Source organism: Melanostigma gelatinosum, assembly GCF_949748355.1.
Source record: "Melanostigma gelatinosum genome assembly, chromosome: 18".
NCBI classification, from domain to species: Eukaryota; Metazoa; Chordata; class Actinopteri; order Perciformes; family Zoarcidae; genus Melanostigma; species Melanostigma gelatinosum.
The window spans coordinates 19,916,556-19,932,434 of record NC_136651.1 but is presented as its reverse complement, the minus strand read 5'-3'; the positions used below and the strand labels follow the sequence as shown (position 1 = coordinate 19,932,434).

At 42.4% G+C, this 15,879-nt stretch overlaps 1 protein-coding gene across 1 annotated transcript in view; it reads left to right on the top strand.

Annotated features, from left to right (window-relative positions):
* The window catches only part of dcc (DCC netrin 1 receptor), a gene marked incomplete at both ends in the record, with an annotated part of 265,559 nt that overhangs the window by 70,480 nt on the left and 179,200 nt on the right, over positions 1-15,879 (top strand). Inside the window, one exon of the mRNA XM_079290162.1 lies at positions 11,816-12,181. Within this exon, the coding sequence (XP_079146288.1) occupies positions 11,816-12,181 (366 nt within the window). The remainder of the gene's footprint in view (positions 1-11,815; positions 12,182-15,879) is intronic.

The following is a 15,879-nucleotide window of genomic DNA, read 5'->3' as shown; positions in this document are numbered from 1 at the left end:
AGTCTTCCTGTAGTCATTTTAGCAAAAGACACTGTAGTTATATTTTGCTGTAGGCCTTTTCAGTTCTAGGTCTTTTAGATGTTCTAGTCCAAGTGCTTGTTAAGTTGGTCCAGCTCTTGGCCTTGTCTTGGTCTAGCTCCAGACCTTTATGTCTTACTCTACACCTAATTGTAGTAATTGTAGTCCTCACTCTAAGCCTTCTAGTTTGAGATCTTTGCCTTCTATTCAGCCTGGCTCTAGATCCGGCAGTCATTCTAGATCTAAGCCTTTTATTGTTCTAGCCTTCAGCTATAGTGTTCTAGCTCTCGGCTTGGTCACTGTTGTAGCTCTTTTGGCCTTCTAGTCATTCTAGTTCTAGGCCCTGCAGTGTTGCTACACTGACCTTTTCACCAGGCTCTTGAGGTCTGTGGATGTGTTCAGTTGGAGGCAGATTGGTGGACCGTCAGACTGAGCTGCATGCTGCTGACCTTCCACCTCTGGAAATAGCTTCCAGCTGAAAGAGAGTTTCTCACCAACATGGATCCAATTTCTGTTTCCTTCTGCTCCGTTTGCTCAGACAAACATCCTCTTTGTAAACCTTTTTCAAAAAGTAAGATATATTTGCTCTTTATTTTTACTTTAATGTGATATATTTGGAGACATTTTTGAAATCCAGATTTGGCTTCATCATTATGTGGTGTTGAGGGTAGATTGATGAGCAAAAACATGAATTTAAACGGTTTGAGCTTAAGGCTGCAACATAACATTTGAAAGTGAAGGTGTCTGAATGCAACAAAGCAAAAACCAGGGAAAGGAAGATGATAAAAGATGGAAGGAGGGAAGATTAAAGGAACGCTGAATACAAAGGTAGAGAGAGGGAATTAGTGGCTTTTAAATAAAAACCTAGAACATGAGCAGCCCTCCTGCCTCCCTAAGTGATATTTCTTTTCATCCGGATCTTTCCTTTCATCCTGCAGCTTTTAGCTGCTGTGTTTTATTTCTCGACTCTCGTGGTTTTTCAGGAAGTGAATCTGTGATCAAAGACCATTAGAATTGCTCTGACAGCTTTTTTCACTTCACACTGTAAATTGTATCTCTGATATTATCCTTCTGTGAGCACACCAAATCTCTCTCTGAATACTGTACCTCTGTCTATCGTCACATTAAACCCTGCCTAATCGGCCAGCTTGTATTGATTAGGGATGATTATCAGTATCGTCACAGTCACTCAGCGGTTAACGTCCAACTTTACACATATATTGGTGAAGTTATTTTTCAGACAGTTTTTCACAGAAGCACCACATAGAAGGTCAGCTTTAACTGTGTTGAAACTGTACAACAGTGATCAACAAGCTGAGGCTAACAGGTTTTCTAACTCAGTAAGTTGATACCGTGCTCATGTCATAACTCTTATGCAGTTGGTCCGGCTAATTAAGGAGCTATGCTGCTTGTTTGTATCTGGTGTTTTTTGTTAGTGACATGTTACAAATGAATTACAATATAGAAATAGCTATTTCACAATTGATGTTATCGTTAGAAGAGCACGGGAGTTCATAGGTAGGACCCAAACGCAAGACCACAGGAGACAGAAGTCAATGGAAACAGGTTTTATTTAGCCTGACTAAGACAGGAAGGTGTGAGGCCCGTGGCTCGACACCGGAGGGCTGGCAGCTTGACGGCGTGTGTAGTCCGTGTAACACAAGGAGGGAAGAGCGGCGGAGTGTAATCCGTAGAACACAAGGAGGGCAGAGGATGCCACGGGGTTGAAGCGGGTGAAAGACGGTACGACCTGACAACCCCAGACTGCAGGACCAGAGTTTATATAGAGACAGGGGAATCATTAGTGGGACCTGAGTCTGGTGTGTCAGGCTGCAGGAGGTGATCGGCTGGAGTGTCCTCAGCTGTGCACAATCAAGAGTGTGGCCATGGGAGGTGTCTGGAGGCAGAGGACAAACAGAGCACATGGCACACAATAACAAACAGGGGAATGACAGAACACATGAGAGGAGATCAGGGGAAACACACAACGGGTCAGACAGGGATCCTGGATCCTGACACAACCAAGTAGTTATGTTTGCTGAACCTAACCAAGTAGTTATGTTGGCTAAACTTAACCAAGTAGTTATGTTTGATAAACCTAACCAAGTAGTTATGTTGCCAAAACCTAACCAATACATTTTGGTGGGTAAACTATTTGGAATTGGTTCACGATGGTTTGGGAAACATCGGATTAAATGTTCATTTTTAATCAAATCATTTTAAAAGGAAAATAAAAATGTAGTCATTTATATTATACCCTACAAAAGGTGATAGGCCCATTTTATGCAACATTGCTTCAGAGTGTCATGCATTCATGAATGCATTAATAATTACTCTGATGGTTAATATTTAAAGTAATGGACACAATGTAGACCTGAGGTATCACTTCACAGTGTGTGTGTGTGTGTGTGTGTCTGTGAGAGTGTGTGTTTCAGTGACACGTATGACAGCTATTCCCTTTTCGCTTTGACACAAAGCTACTTTAAAATTGTCACTCGGGAATTTCTCTCTGTGTGTGTGTGTGTGTTTTGACAGCTTCTCCCACCTCGCCTCTTTGCCAGTAAGCTACCTTGTTATTGTCATTCACTGATTTTGTGTGTGTGTGTGTGTGTGCGTCTGTATAATTGGCCTGCTGTTGACCGGTTGGTAATTGTGTCTGACAGCAGTAAAGGTCTCTGTTAACAACGTGCAGACCTGAACGCTCATTGGTGTTTTAACCCGCAAACACACATGCATGCACGCACACACACACACACACACACACACACACACACACACACACACACACACACACACACACACACACACACACACACACACACACACACACAGCGAGTATGATCATATTTGTCTCAGGGGATGGAGTGTCACTGTTGTCTCTCAAAGCGTTTTGACAAGGACCAAATGGAAAACACAGTGTGTCTGTGTGTCCATGTGTGTGTGTTTCCAACTAATCCCTTTCTTCTCTTTTCATTCAGTCTTCATCCCTTTCTTCTGTGACACCTCTTTATTTCTTCCTTTCTTCTCTCTCAATCTGTTTTAACAATAATAAGCCACAGAGTGCCAGATTTTATTTCAATACATCTGCAAAACAATCATATGAATTTAGAAAAAAAATGATGACATATACAAAGATACTGATCGAAATAATAAAAATACACATTTATTGATGAATCTATAAATGTGTTCTATTTATTTGCACGATGTATATTAACTAGTGCTGTCAAGTGTGCCCCACGTGAAGCTGTAGAAATAAGAAATGTAAAAGATCTTTATCATTGTTCCAAAGCGTTCAAACATCTGCTGCTGGTAATTTAATTTACACACTAAAAACAAACAGGCTGCGATTGATGGTGGTGGCACACACACACACACACACACACACACACACACACACACACACACACACGCACACACACACACACACACTCAGAGTAATTAGCAGGAAACACAACATGCTGAATGAGACTCTGCTAATTAAGAACAATTGGTGTTAATATCAGAGCGTGTGAAGAGTGTGTGTGTGTGTGTGTGTGTGTGTGTGTGTGTGCGCTTGTCTGAGCAGAACATTCAGATTCACAGAGAGTGATTTTTACTTCGAGTGTTTGGCAGGTTGTTTGTTTGTTTTTTAAAAGAGGTGTGACGCAGCATTATCATCCAAAAATATGTTCTGTTTTGTACAGAGATAACTAAAAGCTCAACGTATCCTCGTACAGCTGTTCATATGATATCTTACGAGAAGTTGTTTACATTTTTGTGTGTTTTCTGCATATTTTAAGCAACAGGAGGGATAGGAAAGTCGGGTATGTGACCATATGTCAACGTTGACTCCTGGGACACAAAACAGTGACATCCATCCGTGTCCGCTGTGTACCGCCAGAGCCATACACAGTGTCTCTACGTTACTCCTCCATATTCCAAATATGGTCATTTACGTTTATCGGTTCCAAAATAACAAAATGGCGACGGCCGTAATCCAAGATGTTGCAAACTTTCAGACGTTTGTTTGCAGTCGTGAAGCAAATCATCTGTTCACTCAAGCTTCACTCCTACAAGCGAGGATCAGACTGTAAAGCATCGTCCAACTGCCGCAAATATTGCCGTTACGACCAATGTTCCCTCTAATTTTTCATGTGTCTGGGCATACACACAAGCTCCCTGAGCACACTGAGGACCACTGTGAGCAACATCAGATGTGCACGCTGTGGCCACACACCAGTATCACACCTGTTCAAAACCTTGGATCATAGCAAGTTACATGGCTTATTAAAATAATCAAATTACAGCAGCAATTTTCACTAGTTTACTTTTAATATAAGTGATTTGACAAACTTTAAAGGAAAAAGACAAAAATCTTGTTGTTCATGAGATGTGTAGTATGTTTTATGTGAGAGTCTTGCTTTGGCCATGGGAAGAGTCCTGCTTTGGCCTGTGTGAGGGTCCTGTTCTGGAAGAAATGATACATATACACCTTTCAGACATAACATTTTGTTCACATTAAAACATTCACATTTTGCACAATGACGTGTGCTGTAGCTTGTGATACAGTGTAAATTCCTGTAACTCTGTCTGTAAAATATGTAATTACTCAGTTTTTTATTATCATTTCTACTACCCATAAATGATCTAATAGTAACATAATTTAATGATTAATATCCATAAGTAAAACATCTTAATAAATATCACTAGAATATGCACAAATCTGACTTAAATGTTACCTTATTTTTCACGTCTGTCCTTCTCACTTCTCCAATGGTTGTACACTTTGTCCAGGTTGATGGCTTCGTCTGCTTCTTGCTTTGACTTTATGCGCATCAGCTGGTCCAAATGTGCCACTTCAAGACGATTTCTGGATGCTGTTTTGATTTAATTTTTTGTTTTTTCTGCTGAATGTGACGCTTGAGGTAGTCCAACTTCCATTCAGTCCACATTTTTCCCTCGGAAAACTCATTTGCTACTTTAGCTTCGCTGCATGTTTTGCAGAGTAGACTCTTCTCACTCGAAAAAGAAAACATCTCACCCAGTTTCACCGCTTGTTCTTCTATTTGAACATACTCCGACAGCCATTCCATCTTAAAAGAACCACATTTCTTTTTTCCAATGGCTTGGTGAGTGGATGTGTCGCTGCCCGTTCGTTTCGCCATGATAAGGGGTTAGCATTTGCGTCTCGTAACTCCGCCGCACTGTTGTTAGCTAGCTAACCTGCACGGCGCGAATGGGCAGGGCAATAGTGTCAATGCTATGATTGGCTGCGTAGCGTAAGTGAACCGAATCGTATCATTGGCTGGACACCTGTCACTCACTGAGTTACGTTGCAAAATAGTACAGAAAACAAAATTATTATTATTATTATTGGTTTAATTGATTAGATAAGATTAGGACTAATATTAGATATTAATTAATACGTTTATGTTGAATTTTATTTTATGCGCTGCATAGATTTTCTTGTGCGCTGAGACTGTGCGAGCAGTGCGCGATTGCTCAAGCGCGCAGCTTAGAGGGAACATTGGTTACGACACTTTTATTTCGCTTGATGATATGTATCGTCATAGCGCCCAACCCTGTTGGACACATCATTTTTTTCTGTAAGGGAGACGTAAAAATAGCGACATTGTGTTTGATCGACATGACAAATGTTCACTGCTCGTTCTGCTCCTGGCGATCACGAACGCAGCTTCTGTGTCTGTCCGTGATGGATGGAAGGATACATCAGTCGCTGCTGATTGGTTTATGTGTGTGTGTGTGAGCTCAGCTGTGAGATTGTCCAAGGGATTATCAGAGATCAGAGTTACAGTTCAATGAGACACAAAGGGTGGACGGCAGGTGAGACTTGTTAATGAAGGATTAATGCGAAACACACACACACAGTGGTGTTGTCCAGCTGGTGTCAGAGCTCACTGCAGATGGGACAAACTGTGTGTGTTTTTATAAATATGTGATTATTCCAGCATTCGTCAGTGAATGCTGCTGAATATTCCTTAAATACTTTATTTGCATGTCAGGGATTCATTTCCTGTCTGGTAGTTTTCATGGGGGCGATGGTGGCTGAGTGGAGAGCGGGTTCGATCCCCTGCTCAGCTTATCCATGTCGATGTGCCGAATGCTGTGCATTTGGTGAATGTTTGGGTATGAATGGACAGGTGCCACTATGCATGGTAGCCCCTGCCATCAGTGTATGAATGGTGACATGTAGTGTTAAAGCTCTTTGAGTGGCCGAAAGACTAGAAAAGTGCTCTTCAAGTACAGTCCATTTGCCATTTACCATGGTGCCTCTGTGAAGGATTTGGGATTTTTAGTTTTCTGGATATATCAGTCCTCCTTCCCCTTCTATTTCCCCTCATAGTTTCTGTTCCTTCCTGTTTCCTCCTCTCAGTCAAAATGATTCTGGCAGGCGGCAGCCCACAGACTTTAAACACACACACAGACACACACACACACACACACACACACACAGTTTTTGGATGCCGTCCAGAGTCTTAATGCAGTCTGCTTTTCAGACACTCACCCGTGGTGTCAGCCACTGTGAGAGTGTGCATGTGTTCAGATGGCCTTGGCTGTTGTCCACCTCGCTGTCACCGACTCTCATCTAATCAGTTAAAGTCCTGGATGGCTCTATATTCTACGTATACATTATATATGAATATATATATTCTACTCTACGTATACCTAGCCCTATCTCGCTCACTCAGCTAACTCCAATGTAAACCCATCTGCGTCCTTATTAGATACTCAGAGCAACTGACATAGAGATCGGAAAAAATGTGCTTAGGGAGGAGGTTGAGGTAGAAACACAAAGGACTTTCACCCAGGAGACCGCTGTTTGTGTCGAGTGTGAAACCAAGTCAACGTTGACTTGTTTGACCCAGACGGCAGCCTCCGTTTCTACAAGGTGAAGCCAATGCAGAAGTGTGTTACACTTGCATTCTCTCTACTGGCCATCAGGGGGCGACTCCTCTGTGAAGTCAATGAGAAAATGACTCTACTTCTCACTTGATTTATTAGCCATATTGATTTATTGGCCAAAATGCCAAACTGAAAGATCAAGTCTGTAGTCCACAAACCAATGGGTGATGCCATGATGACTACGGTACATTTCATATACAAATTATGATTATACCTTACCTCTGTTAGGTAATGTACGTATACTTAACTAATGCTGCTCGTGTAAGTTACGTAACAAACAAACTCATTTTAGCCAGCAAACATACTCACTTGAAGCCAAACCACAAAGTGGTTTTTTTTTAGTTAATAAAACTAAAAACGAAGCATGGAACTTTATTTTGAAAAGAGACTATGCATGTAATGTCCCTGACATGTCCAAAGCTGATGCTAGAGAGGTACCCAGAGCGTAGTTTGAAGAGTCGGGCCACTGACCAAGCGTTTGTATTTGTGTTGGGAGTTGGGAGTTGGGAGTGAGAAGGTGTTGGACTGTTATAGACCAGGTCTGACTGTGCTCAGTGTCTTTTGGATGTGGTCTTTTCCTTTTGAAAATGTATTTATGCATGTTATGTTTGGGGAAGGTTTTTCATGGTCTGTTTTGGTTTGGACCCACATAATCTGCAAGCCCTGACAAAGTCTTAAAATATAAAGGTTTATAAAAACTGTCTTTGTGATATCCGTGGTACTTTCCTGGAAAGAACTATGTTACACATTTTTTAATTTGACATCAACAATGGGGAAACTACGAATTTCCCTCAAAATCTCAATTCAAACCCAAGCACATATCATTTTATGATACGTGGATCACTGTAAACACTCTGTACATGTTGAATCGCTCGGCTGTTGACGGTTCACAGCGCTGCATTCTCAGCTGCCCTGCTGTGCTCTGACTAAAACACTGAATTCATCATCTACTGTATGTAGCTATTGTCCCACAGAAACACATCATCCTTTCCTGGAAATTTCCTGAAAGTTATTCTGAAATTATTCAGTCGTCAATTCTTTTGTCCAAAAAATATGGAAGTTTAGACCAGCTCGATGTTACAGGTGAATTATGAAGAGACAATGACCAAGAGGCAGAGAGGAGAGAGCAGACAAAGAGTGATAGCATCAAACTGCAGGACAACGAGGACAAGGACACATTGATGAACTGACTGTGTGTGTGTGCGTGTGTGTGTGTGTGTGTGTGTGTGTGTGTGTGGCTGGTGGGGGTGAGTACAGATAGAGCTGTCAAGATGGTGATTTACTGATAGAGTGAGAGGGGGAGGACCGCTGAAGGGGAATCAATAAGAAGGAAACCGTGAAGGAAAAGAAAGAGAGAGAGACGGAAGATAGGAGAGGAGGGACACAGAAGGTAGGGGAGAAGGGTGGACAGAACGGAAGCAAGGAAGGAAAGGGTAGGGAAGGAGAGGAGGAAGGGGAGGAAGGTGGACAGAGGGCAACAAGGTAGGGAGGGTAGGGGAGGGAAATTGGAAGGTAGGGAATACGGAAACAAAAGGAAGACAGGCGAAAAATAAGTTGTAAATAATGAGGGAAAAGTAATGGAGGAAGTTCATGGTATTATTGCTAAGATTTCCTAGTTCTCACTCTGCTTAACTGCTCTGCTTACAGTTAAGGACACTCAGGACATGTCCTGTCCTGTAATTTCTCTAGAAACTTTGTTTCAGACGAGCTTTATTTAATATTGTATTGATTTTTCGGCCAGAAATATACAAATAATCAGATAATACATTAAAGGAGTCATTAATTGTCCACCTGAATTTATCTTAGTTTTGAAACAGCATTCAGACCTTCGTGTTGGGAAATAAAATGCTTTACCTTTAGTACATTTAAAAACGCAACTCACAGCAGATCCATCATGTAGAGACGGGAGAGACGTGTTCCTTGTGCCGCCTTCTAAGACCGCTGTCATGCATGTATTATCTCGATATTCATCTGTTATGCACAAAGAAAATAAAATGTGTTTTGATGAAGCATAAAACACCGTGAAAGAGCAGATATCTAGTTATAATAAGGCGATTATTCTCGTATCAGATCAATCTTTAAAAAGCACTTTTCCCCTCATGGTGCGACAGGTTTCTGCTCATTTAAACTGGCACGTTATGGTCGGGGATTAACTGTTGACTAAATGGCAAGAGTTGTTGTAGATGTAACTGGGAAGTTTACAACTGATTGTTTTTAAACAGCAGCCTCCTTGATTTATTTGTATTTTATTGTATCTTTTTGAATAATGAGTCTGTAATTTCCTTAACTACTTTTTATGTGCAAATTAAAGGGACAGAGTAATGAATAACGTTGTCCATTATCTGAAAGCGGCACAAGACAATCACGTCGTGGCAACCTCCGGTTCTGGAAAGTGAAGCCAATGGGTTCATCAGGAGGCGACTCCTCTGGTTGAAAAAAAAGTCTGATTGTATAGAAGTCTATGAGAAAATGACTCTATTTCTCTCTTGATTTATTCCCTCAGTAAACATTGTAAACATGAGTTCATGGTCTCAATCTCTAGTTTCAAGTCTTCTTCAATACAGCATGATGTTCATTTAGTAAATGCTGGTCCATTTAGAGTCAAATAGACCATAAAGCAGAGTATGCTTTAGGGCGGGACTACTGTAATTGACAGGTTGCTGCCGCTACCAGAGACGTATACGGCGTCTCCACATCACTTCTCAGCAGTCCTAATATGGTCACTTCCGTTCACTCGTTGCAAAAAGTCAAGATGGCAGCGGCCAAATCACCGAACTGGAGACTTCAAAACATCAGTCCACAAACCAAAAGGTGACGTCACGATGACGACGTCCACGTCTTATATACAGTCTATGGTTCGGGTCATGTTGGTGCGTGTCTGTCCACGGGTAATCTCGGACCCATCAGTCTAATATTTTTGCTACTCATTCATGACTGTATGCTGAAGGACCTCTGCAGTTTAAGCCGACTCACTTTTTTGAAAATATTTGATAGACTGCTTCATTCCGTCAGTGACTGCTGACTCCTAGCGGCTTGTATCCAGCTAATAAGGGTCTCAAGTGATCAATGACTTCTTTAGTAGCAAGGAGGGGACATCCTCCTTTGGATCGCCATTTATTTTTTGTTTAGGCCAATCACATATGAAATAAATGTGATAACATTAAAGATATAAAAGAGGTCCCGCCCTACTGTGCCGCCCTCTTGCCAGTCCTGCAGGTGTCACTGTTGAAGCATTTCAATCAGAATCAATCATGAAATATGAGATGTTTTTTATGAAATATTTTATGAATTGTACTGAGATTTGGTAATGGTTTATTTCAGGCAATTACACGTTTCTATATTTTTATCTCCTTTTTGCTAAAAAGAGAGGAGGAGCAACGTCGTCTAGGAAACTTGCAGAACTCATAACTGAGCATTTAGGTAAACAGATAAAATATGAAAAACCCCCAAAATTAAAATGAACAAGACATTTAGAGCAGAGGAAGTTGTGAGGAAGAAGACTTATCTCTAATATCTTGCCTCCAGCCCTGTGCTTATCGATTCTTCTTCTTCAATCAATGTGTTTTGACTATTACAGCAAGAAAAGAAGCTCTGATGAATTGCTTTTATGTTGAGCGTTCTCAATTTGTTTGCTCGGCCCCCAGTTGGGAACAGATCCAGAGGCGTTTTTTTTAGACCTGATGTTCGTCTGATCAGAGCTTTGCTGCAGGAGACACTAAAGCTGTGAGGGTTTAAAAGCAAAGTAGCAGAATCAAAAAAAGGAAAAGAGCATCTGCTGCCCTTCAAAGTCAACTTTGTGACGGGACTCCAGTCTGTTCTCAGCCTCAGTTCAGACCTTCCAGGAAACACGCAGACGCTGAACGGAGGCTTTGACCGGAACAAACTGCCTCTCTGATCAGGATGAAAGACTCTTTTAGCATCAAAGACACGAGGAGAGGCTGCCGGCGTCTGAGCCTGTCACAAGATTATACCAAATATAAAATCATAAAAACAAAGAATACAGCAGGTTGATGTGGCTTTGGAAGAGACGGTGAGTTATCCTGCAAAGCGCCACCGGTCGGAGGTTAAACTCAAACGTGCTTTCTGCTGTGAAGAAAAGCATCTGACAAAACTAATTACGGATATGAATAAATAGATCAGCCGCAAACATGAATAAAATGAATAAGTAGATTAAAGCATGAGAGTATAAACACAACTTGTAGTCCTTCTATGCCTGCTGCTGTTGCAAAAAATAAAAAAATGCTTTTAACTGTAACATCGTGCAGAGAGAGGCATTATGGGTTATGGATTTTATTCCACACCTGGAGCCAGATGTGGGTCCGACCAAACAGAAATTGTCTGCGAGTTGTGAAATATTCTCGTCCATGTGGGGAAAGATGAGCAAATGAAAAGGTTTATATTTGTTATATCTGTTAGCTAAACTCTACTGTAGTGGCTAGTTGCTAACAATGTCTGCTTGTTGTTTGGTGCTGATCAGGTGATGCACGTGGTCATATCATCGATTGTTATGATAAAATATATACATGTATTGATAATATAGCACCTAGAGGCAAGATGTGGTGCCCCCCCAAGATGTGGTGCCCCCCCCCCCCCGCAGGCCTTGGGCCCTGAATCAGATTTCCGTTTTGCTCGGATGTATTGATCGGTTTTGATCCTGCGTGAGATGTTTCTTTACCTCCATACTTACTGATTTTTTGATTTTGTTTTGACTTATAATATCATACTTTGAGTATGGCACATCCCTGTTATGAACCTGAGTTTGCCTCCAGCTCTGTTGTCAGTTTATATAATGGAGAGTATTTGCATCGATAAATAACTGTCCTATGGGGATGTTTTGATTTCTTTCTTATGATTTCCTCCATCTAACCCCTCTTCATCTCTTCTCCTCTTCTAGCCTCAGACGCCTACTCATCTTCCTCCCCCTCCTCCTCCTCGCCTAGTCTCGGAGGCTTTGTGGACTTCACTTTCAGCCAAGAGCCTCAGGACACCGTGACGGTGCGAGGTGGCGTGCTGCAGCTCGACTGCCAGGCGCAGTCCGACGCAGCGGCGGGACCCCCCGCCATCACATGGCGTAAGGACGGCGTGCTGCTGAGCACGGTGGTGGACGAGCGGCGGCAGCAGCTAGCTAACGGCTCGCTACTGGTGCAGAACGTGGTGCACTCGCGGCACCACCGACCCGATGAGGGTGCATACCAGTGCCTCGCCACACTGGACGGACTGGGTAGCATTGTTAGCCGGACCGCCAAGGTCACTGTGGCCGGTAAGTTGCAGCACTATAACACATAAATTATGTGATCTTAACAGTACATACAGGAAGCTATTCTCTGATTTATAGTTTTGGCACAACTTTCAGAACTGCATGAGATAAATTCCCCCTTTAAATCTAACCCTACTCTTAAAATAATAATAAACGGTGCCCAACAGGGCTCAACTTTAGGTCCTCATCTTTTCTGGGCTTAAACAGTTTGCTACCACAATTGACTTTATAATGCAAAAATATGATCTGGGGTCCACATGTTCACTTTGCCGAATATGTAGCTTGACAGAGTTCTCCATGTGTGTCCTGGTGTTCTCATGTTTCCTTACCTCCTCATCCCTCACTCCCTACCCTGGTGTTCTCATGTTCCCTTACCTCCTGATCCCTCACTCCCGTAACTGTCCGTGCTGGATCCGTCCCCGTTGTTTTAAAAAGCTAAATAAATGATTAGCATGACGTCATGCAGCTAGCCAAACCTGTCTGGTGTTCAGCTAGTACAGAAGCTCCGCATGTACTGCTTCCCTTTCCCGCGAGTCTGCTGTCTGATTGTGAGGTCTGGCTGATCTGATATCAGCTCTTTGGCAAAGTTCTCCTCTCAAACGGGTCTTGGAGGAGGAGTGCTCGCGCTGGCGCTCGCCTGTAGAGACTTCTCCTGACGAGAACGCGCAGCGAGGGGGGCCTGATCGTTCTGGCCCACACTGAATATATTTGAGGGCGCTGATTGGCTCAATTGTATGTCACTCATTTATATCTTGAATCAGCAATTGGCTAAACTGCTTCATAGCCCCGCCTCTTTTGGGCCAAAACGATTAGGCCCCCCAAGCGCGTTCTCAGAGTGTCGTGCACACAGACAGAGAGCACGAGCAGAGAGCACACAGACAGAGAGCACGAGCAGAGAGCACACAGGCGGAGAGCACGAGCAGGAAAGGCATATATTTTGCGCAGATATCATATTTTACACACATTACTGGGTACATTCCATCGTTCAAAAACACAAATATTTCCAATTTATATAATTTATGATTATTATAATTGTTTTAATTTAAAACATTTTTTTGTGTGGCTCATGGTGGGGCCATGCCCCATGGCCCTCTATTGACCAGCCGCCACTGAGTCTAAGGGCCCTCATTAAAATAAGTCTGATCGTATGGAAGCCTTTGAGAAAATGTCATTGTTTCCTCAGTAAACATTGTAAACATGAGGTTATGGTCATGGTCAAATCAAGAGGATGACGCCACTACGTCCACCTCTTTTTATACAGTATGGGTTTTCCTAACATGGTCTCCTAACAAGAGGAGGGGAGGGCAGAAGGAAAGGAGATTCCCCTCTTCATATTAATGTTGCCATGACACCTTGACCTGTCCTTGGCATTTACCATGATAACACACACACACACACACACACACACACACATTTGATATTGCTCAGCTTCCTCCATTCATTTTACTGTCTGTATTCATTTAATAGAACTAAAGTAATTCACCTGTAATGTAATTGAGTGAGTGGAGTGTGGCTTAAGGTCAATACTGTTTATGGAAGACATTAATACAGAGAGAGGCACAGAGGCTTAAGTGCATCGCCAACAGTGTGCACCGTCTACACCGGAGGACAAGATGACAGCTCAGAGTTTTAGGGATTTAAAATTAATATTTAATTTGCGAGAGGAAAAAAATAAAATAAATATATATATATATGTATATATATATATATACATATATATATATATATATATAGCGTAAAAGGAAACCTTGAAACGCATCTAACATTGTCAGCTATCAACAGACTTATGAACATTATTATTGCCGAATAACAATTCGAATTTAGTTTTGGCTGTTTATTTTCACTCATTTAGTAATAACATGTCAACATCAAGATTCCTTCTCAGCTCTATACATATTGATAAGGCCCAGAGCAAAGATGAAATGTCTGCACACATTAGCATTAATAGAAAATTGTCGGCATCGGGCACCTTGTATGTCCAAAACCGTTATTTTTAGAGCTGCACCCCCCTCTCCCAGTCCAAGTCCAAGGCCCCGGAATCGAGGGGGGCTGCAAAGCCGGGAGCCTCCCTCACCTCGGGGCCTTTCCAAGCCGACCAAGAGCCAGTGGTCGCGGTGCTTTGTAGAGCAAATACGCCCGGCGAGAGCCATCCCGCCCCGGAAGTGGTCCCAAAAAAGGGGATCCACCCAAACCAAGCAGCCGTCTCTGACAGAATGCTTTCTGTATTTTTAGTTAATTTTGAAAATGAGGGAAACGCTCTCAGACAAAGTCGGACGTAAATCATAAGTGATTCCTTTAACTGCGCATTCAGTATGATAATTTATCCTGATTAATATTAGCATTATTCAGACAGAAAAGCTGCAGACATTAAATGTGACATTAAATTAAAATTCAGACTCACTCAATTCTGTTTGAAAAAGAAAAAGAAAAATGATAGCCTCACCAACATGCTGATTACTTCTGAGACTCTGATAACAAAGCTCTGGATAACACACACACACACACACACACACACACACACACACACACACACACACACACACACATGCACTCATACACTCTTTGTCACAGGGTGTGTATTGGCTGGTCATGTCTTAAGCTCACTAAGCTCTTTGTGTTCGAGGGTTTTCGGTCTCTGGAGTGACTCTCGTGCTTTCAGTCAGTGAGAGCAATTAAAGAGACTGGAGACCAGCAGCTACAGCTCACAGGGAGACAGAGAGTATGTGTGTGTGTGTGTGTGTGTGTGTGTGTGTGTGTGTGTGTGTGTGTGTGTGTGTGTGTGTGTGTGTGTGTGAGTGAGAGTGAGAGTGAGAGCTGAGGTGTCTGTGGTTTAGGGGTTTACCACTCCCACCATAATCCTTCTCCATTGCAAGAACTAGAAGGGATGGTTTGGGTGTTTTGAAGTACGGTTGCTTGAGGTATCCACGGTCGATTCAATACCCATCATGTAAATGGAAGCACATAACGCCCGCTGTCCGGTTCCCCCCCAGGTAAAACTGTTAGCTCTATCAGAGCTGTTGCTGTTGTTAGCGCTGTTTGCACGTTTGCTGCTAGCCGCAGCTGTACAGTGGCCGCAATGTATTGAAGAACGTTTGCAGTGATTGGCTTTGAGCAAATTAGTCTTTTTGTTCTCAAACACACAAAAAAAAGATCGATTGGAGGCATTGTACGACTGGAGACGTTTTTGGCACTGGATGAGTCTGGTAGATATTTAAAGGTATAGATTAAAGATACCCAGCATGTTACTGTGAATCCCACTGCTGTTCTTGGCAAGACCCGTCCCGCGAAGCATTCAAGCGCCAGGATTGGCCGTGCTCGCTAAGGAACCAGTAACCTGGTTTGTTCAGGTCCTACAGCTTTCAGCCAGTATCCAAACCTGAGCTGTGTTTTAAACGTAAACATGCACACACTCACAACAATTATTCACCCAAATCCCAGTATTACATTCAATTACATCAAATGTGAATCAGTTCTGCCTGCCTGTCATTCCTTACACACACACACACACACACAGACACACACACGCACACACACGCACACACATTACAAGGCAAAATGCCAATGAACAGCAGAAGCTTAAAAATTCAATTAGCAGTCTGACTGTGTGTGTGTGTGTGTTCAGATACGACTGTAAACTGGGAATTAATTAGAAACACTGATTGATAGAGAGAGAGAGAGAGAGAGAGAGAGAGAGAGAGAGA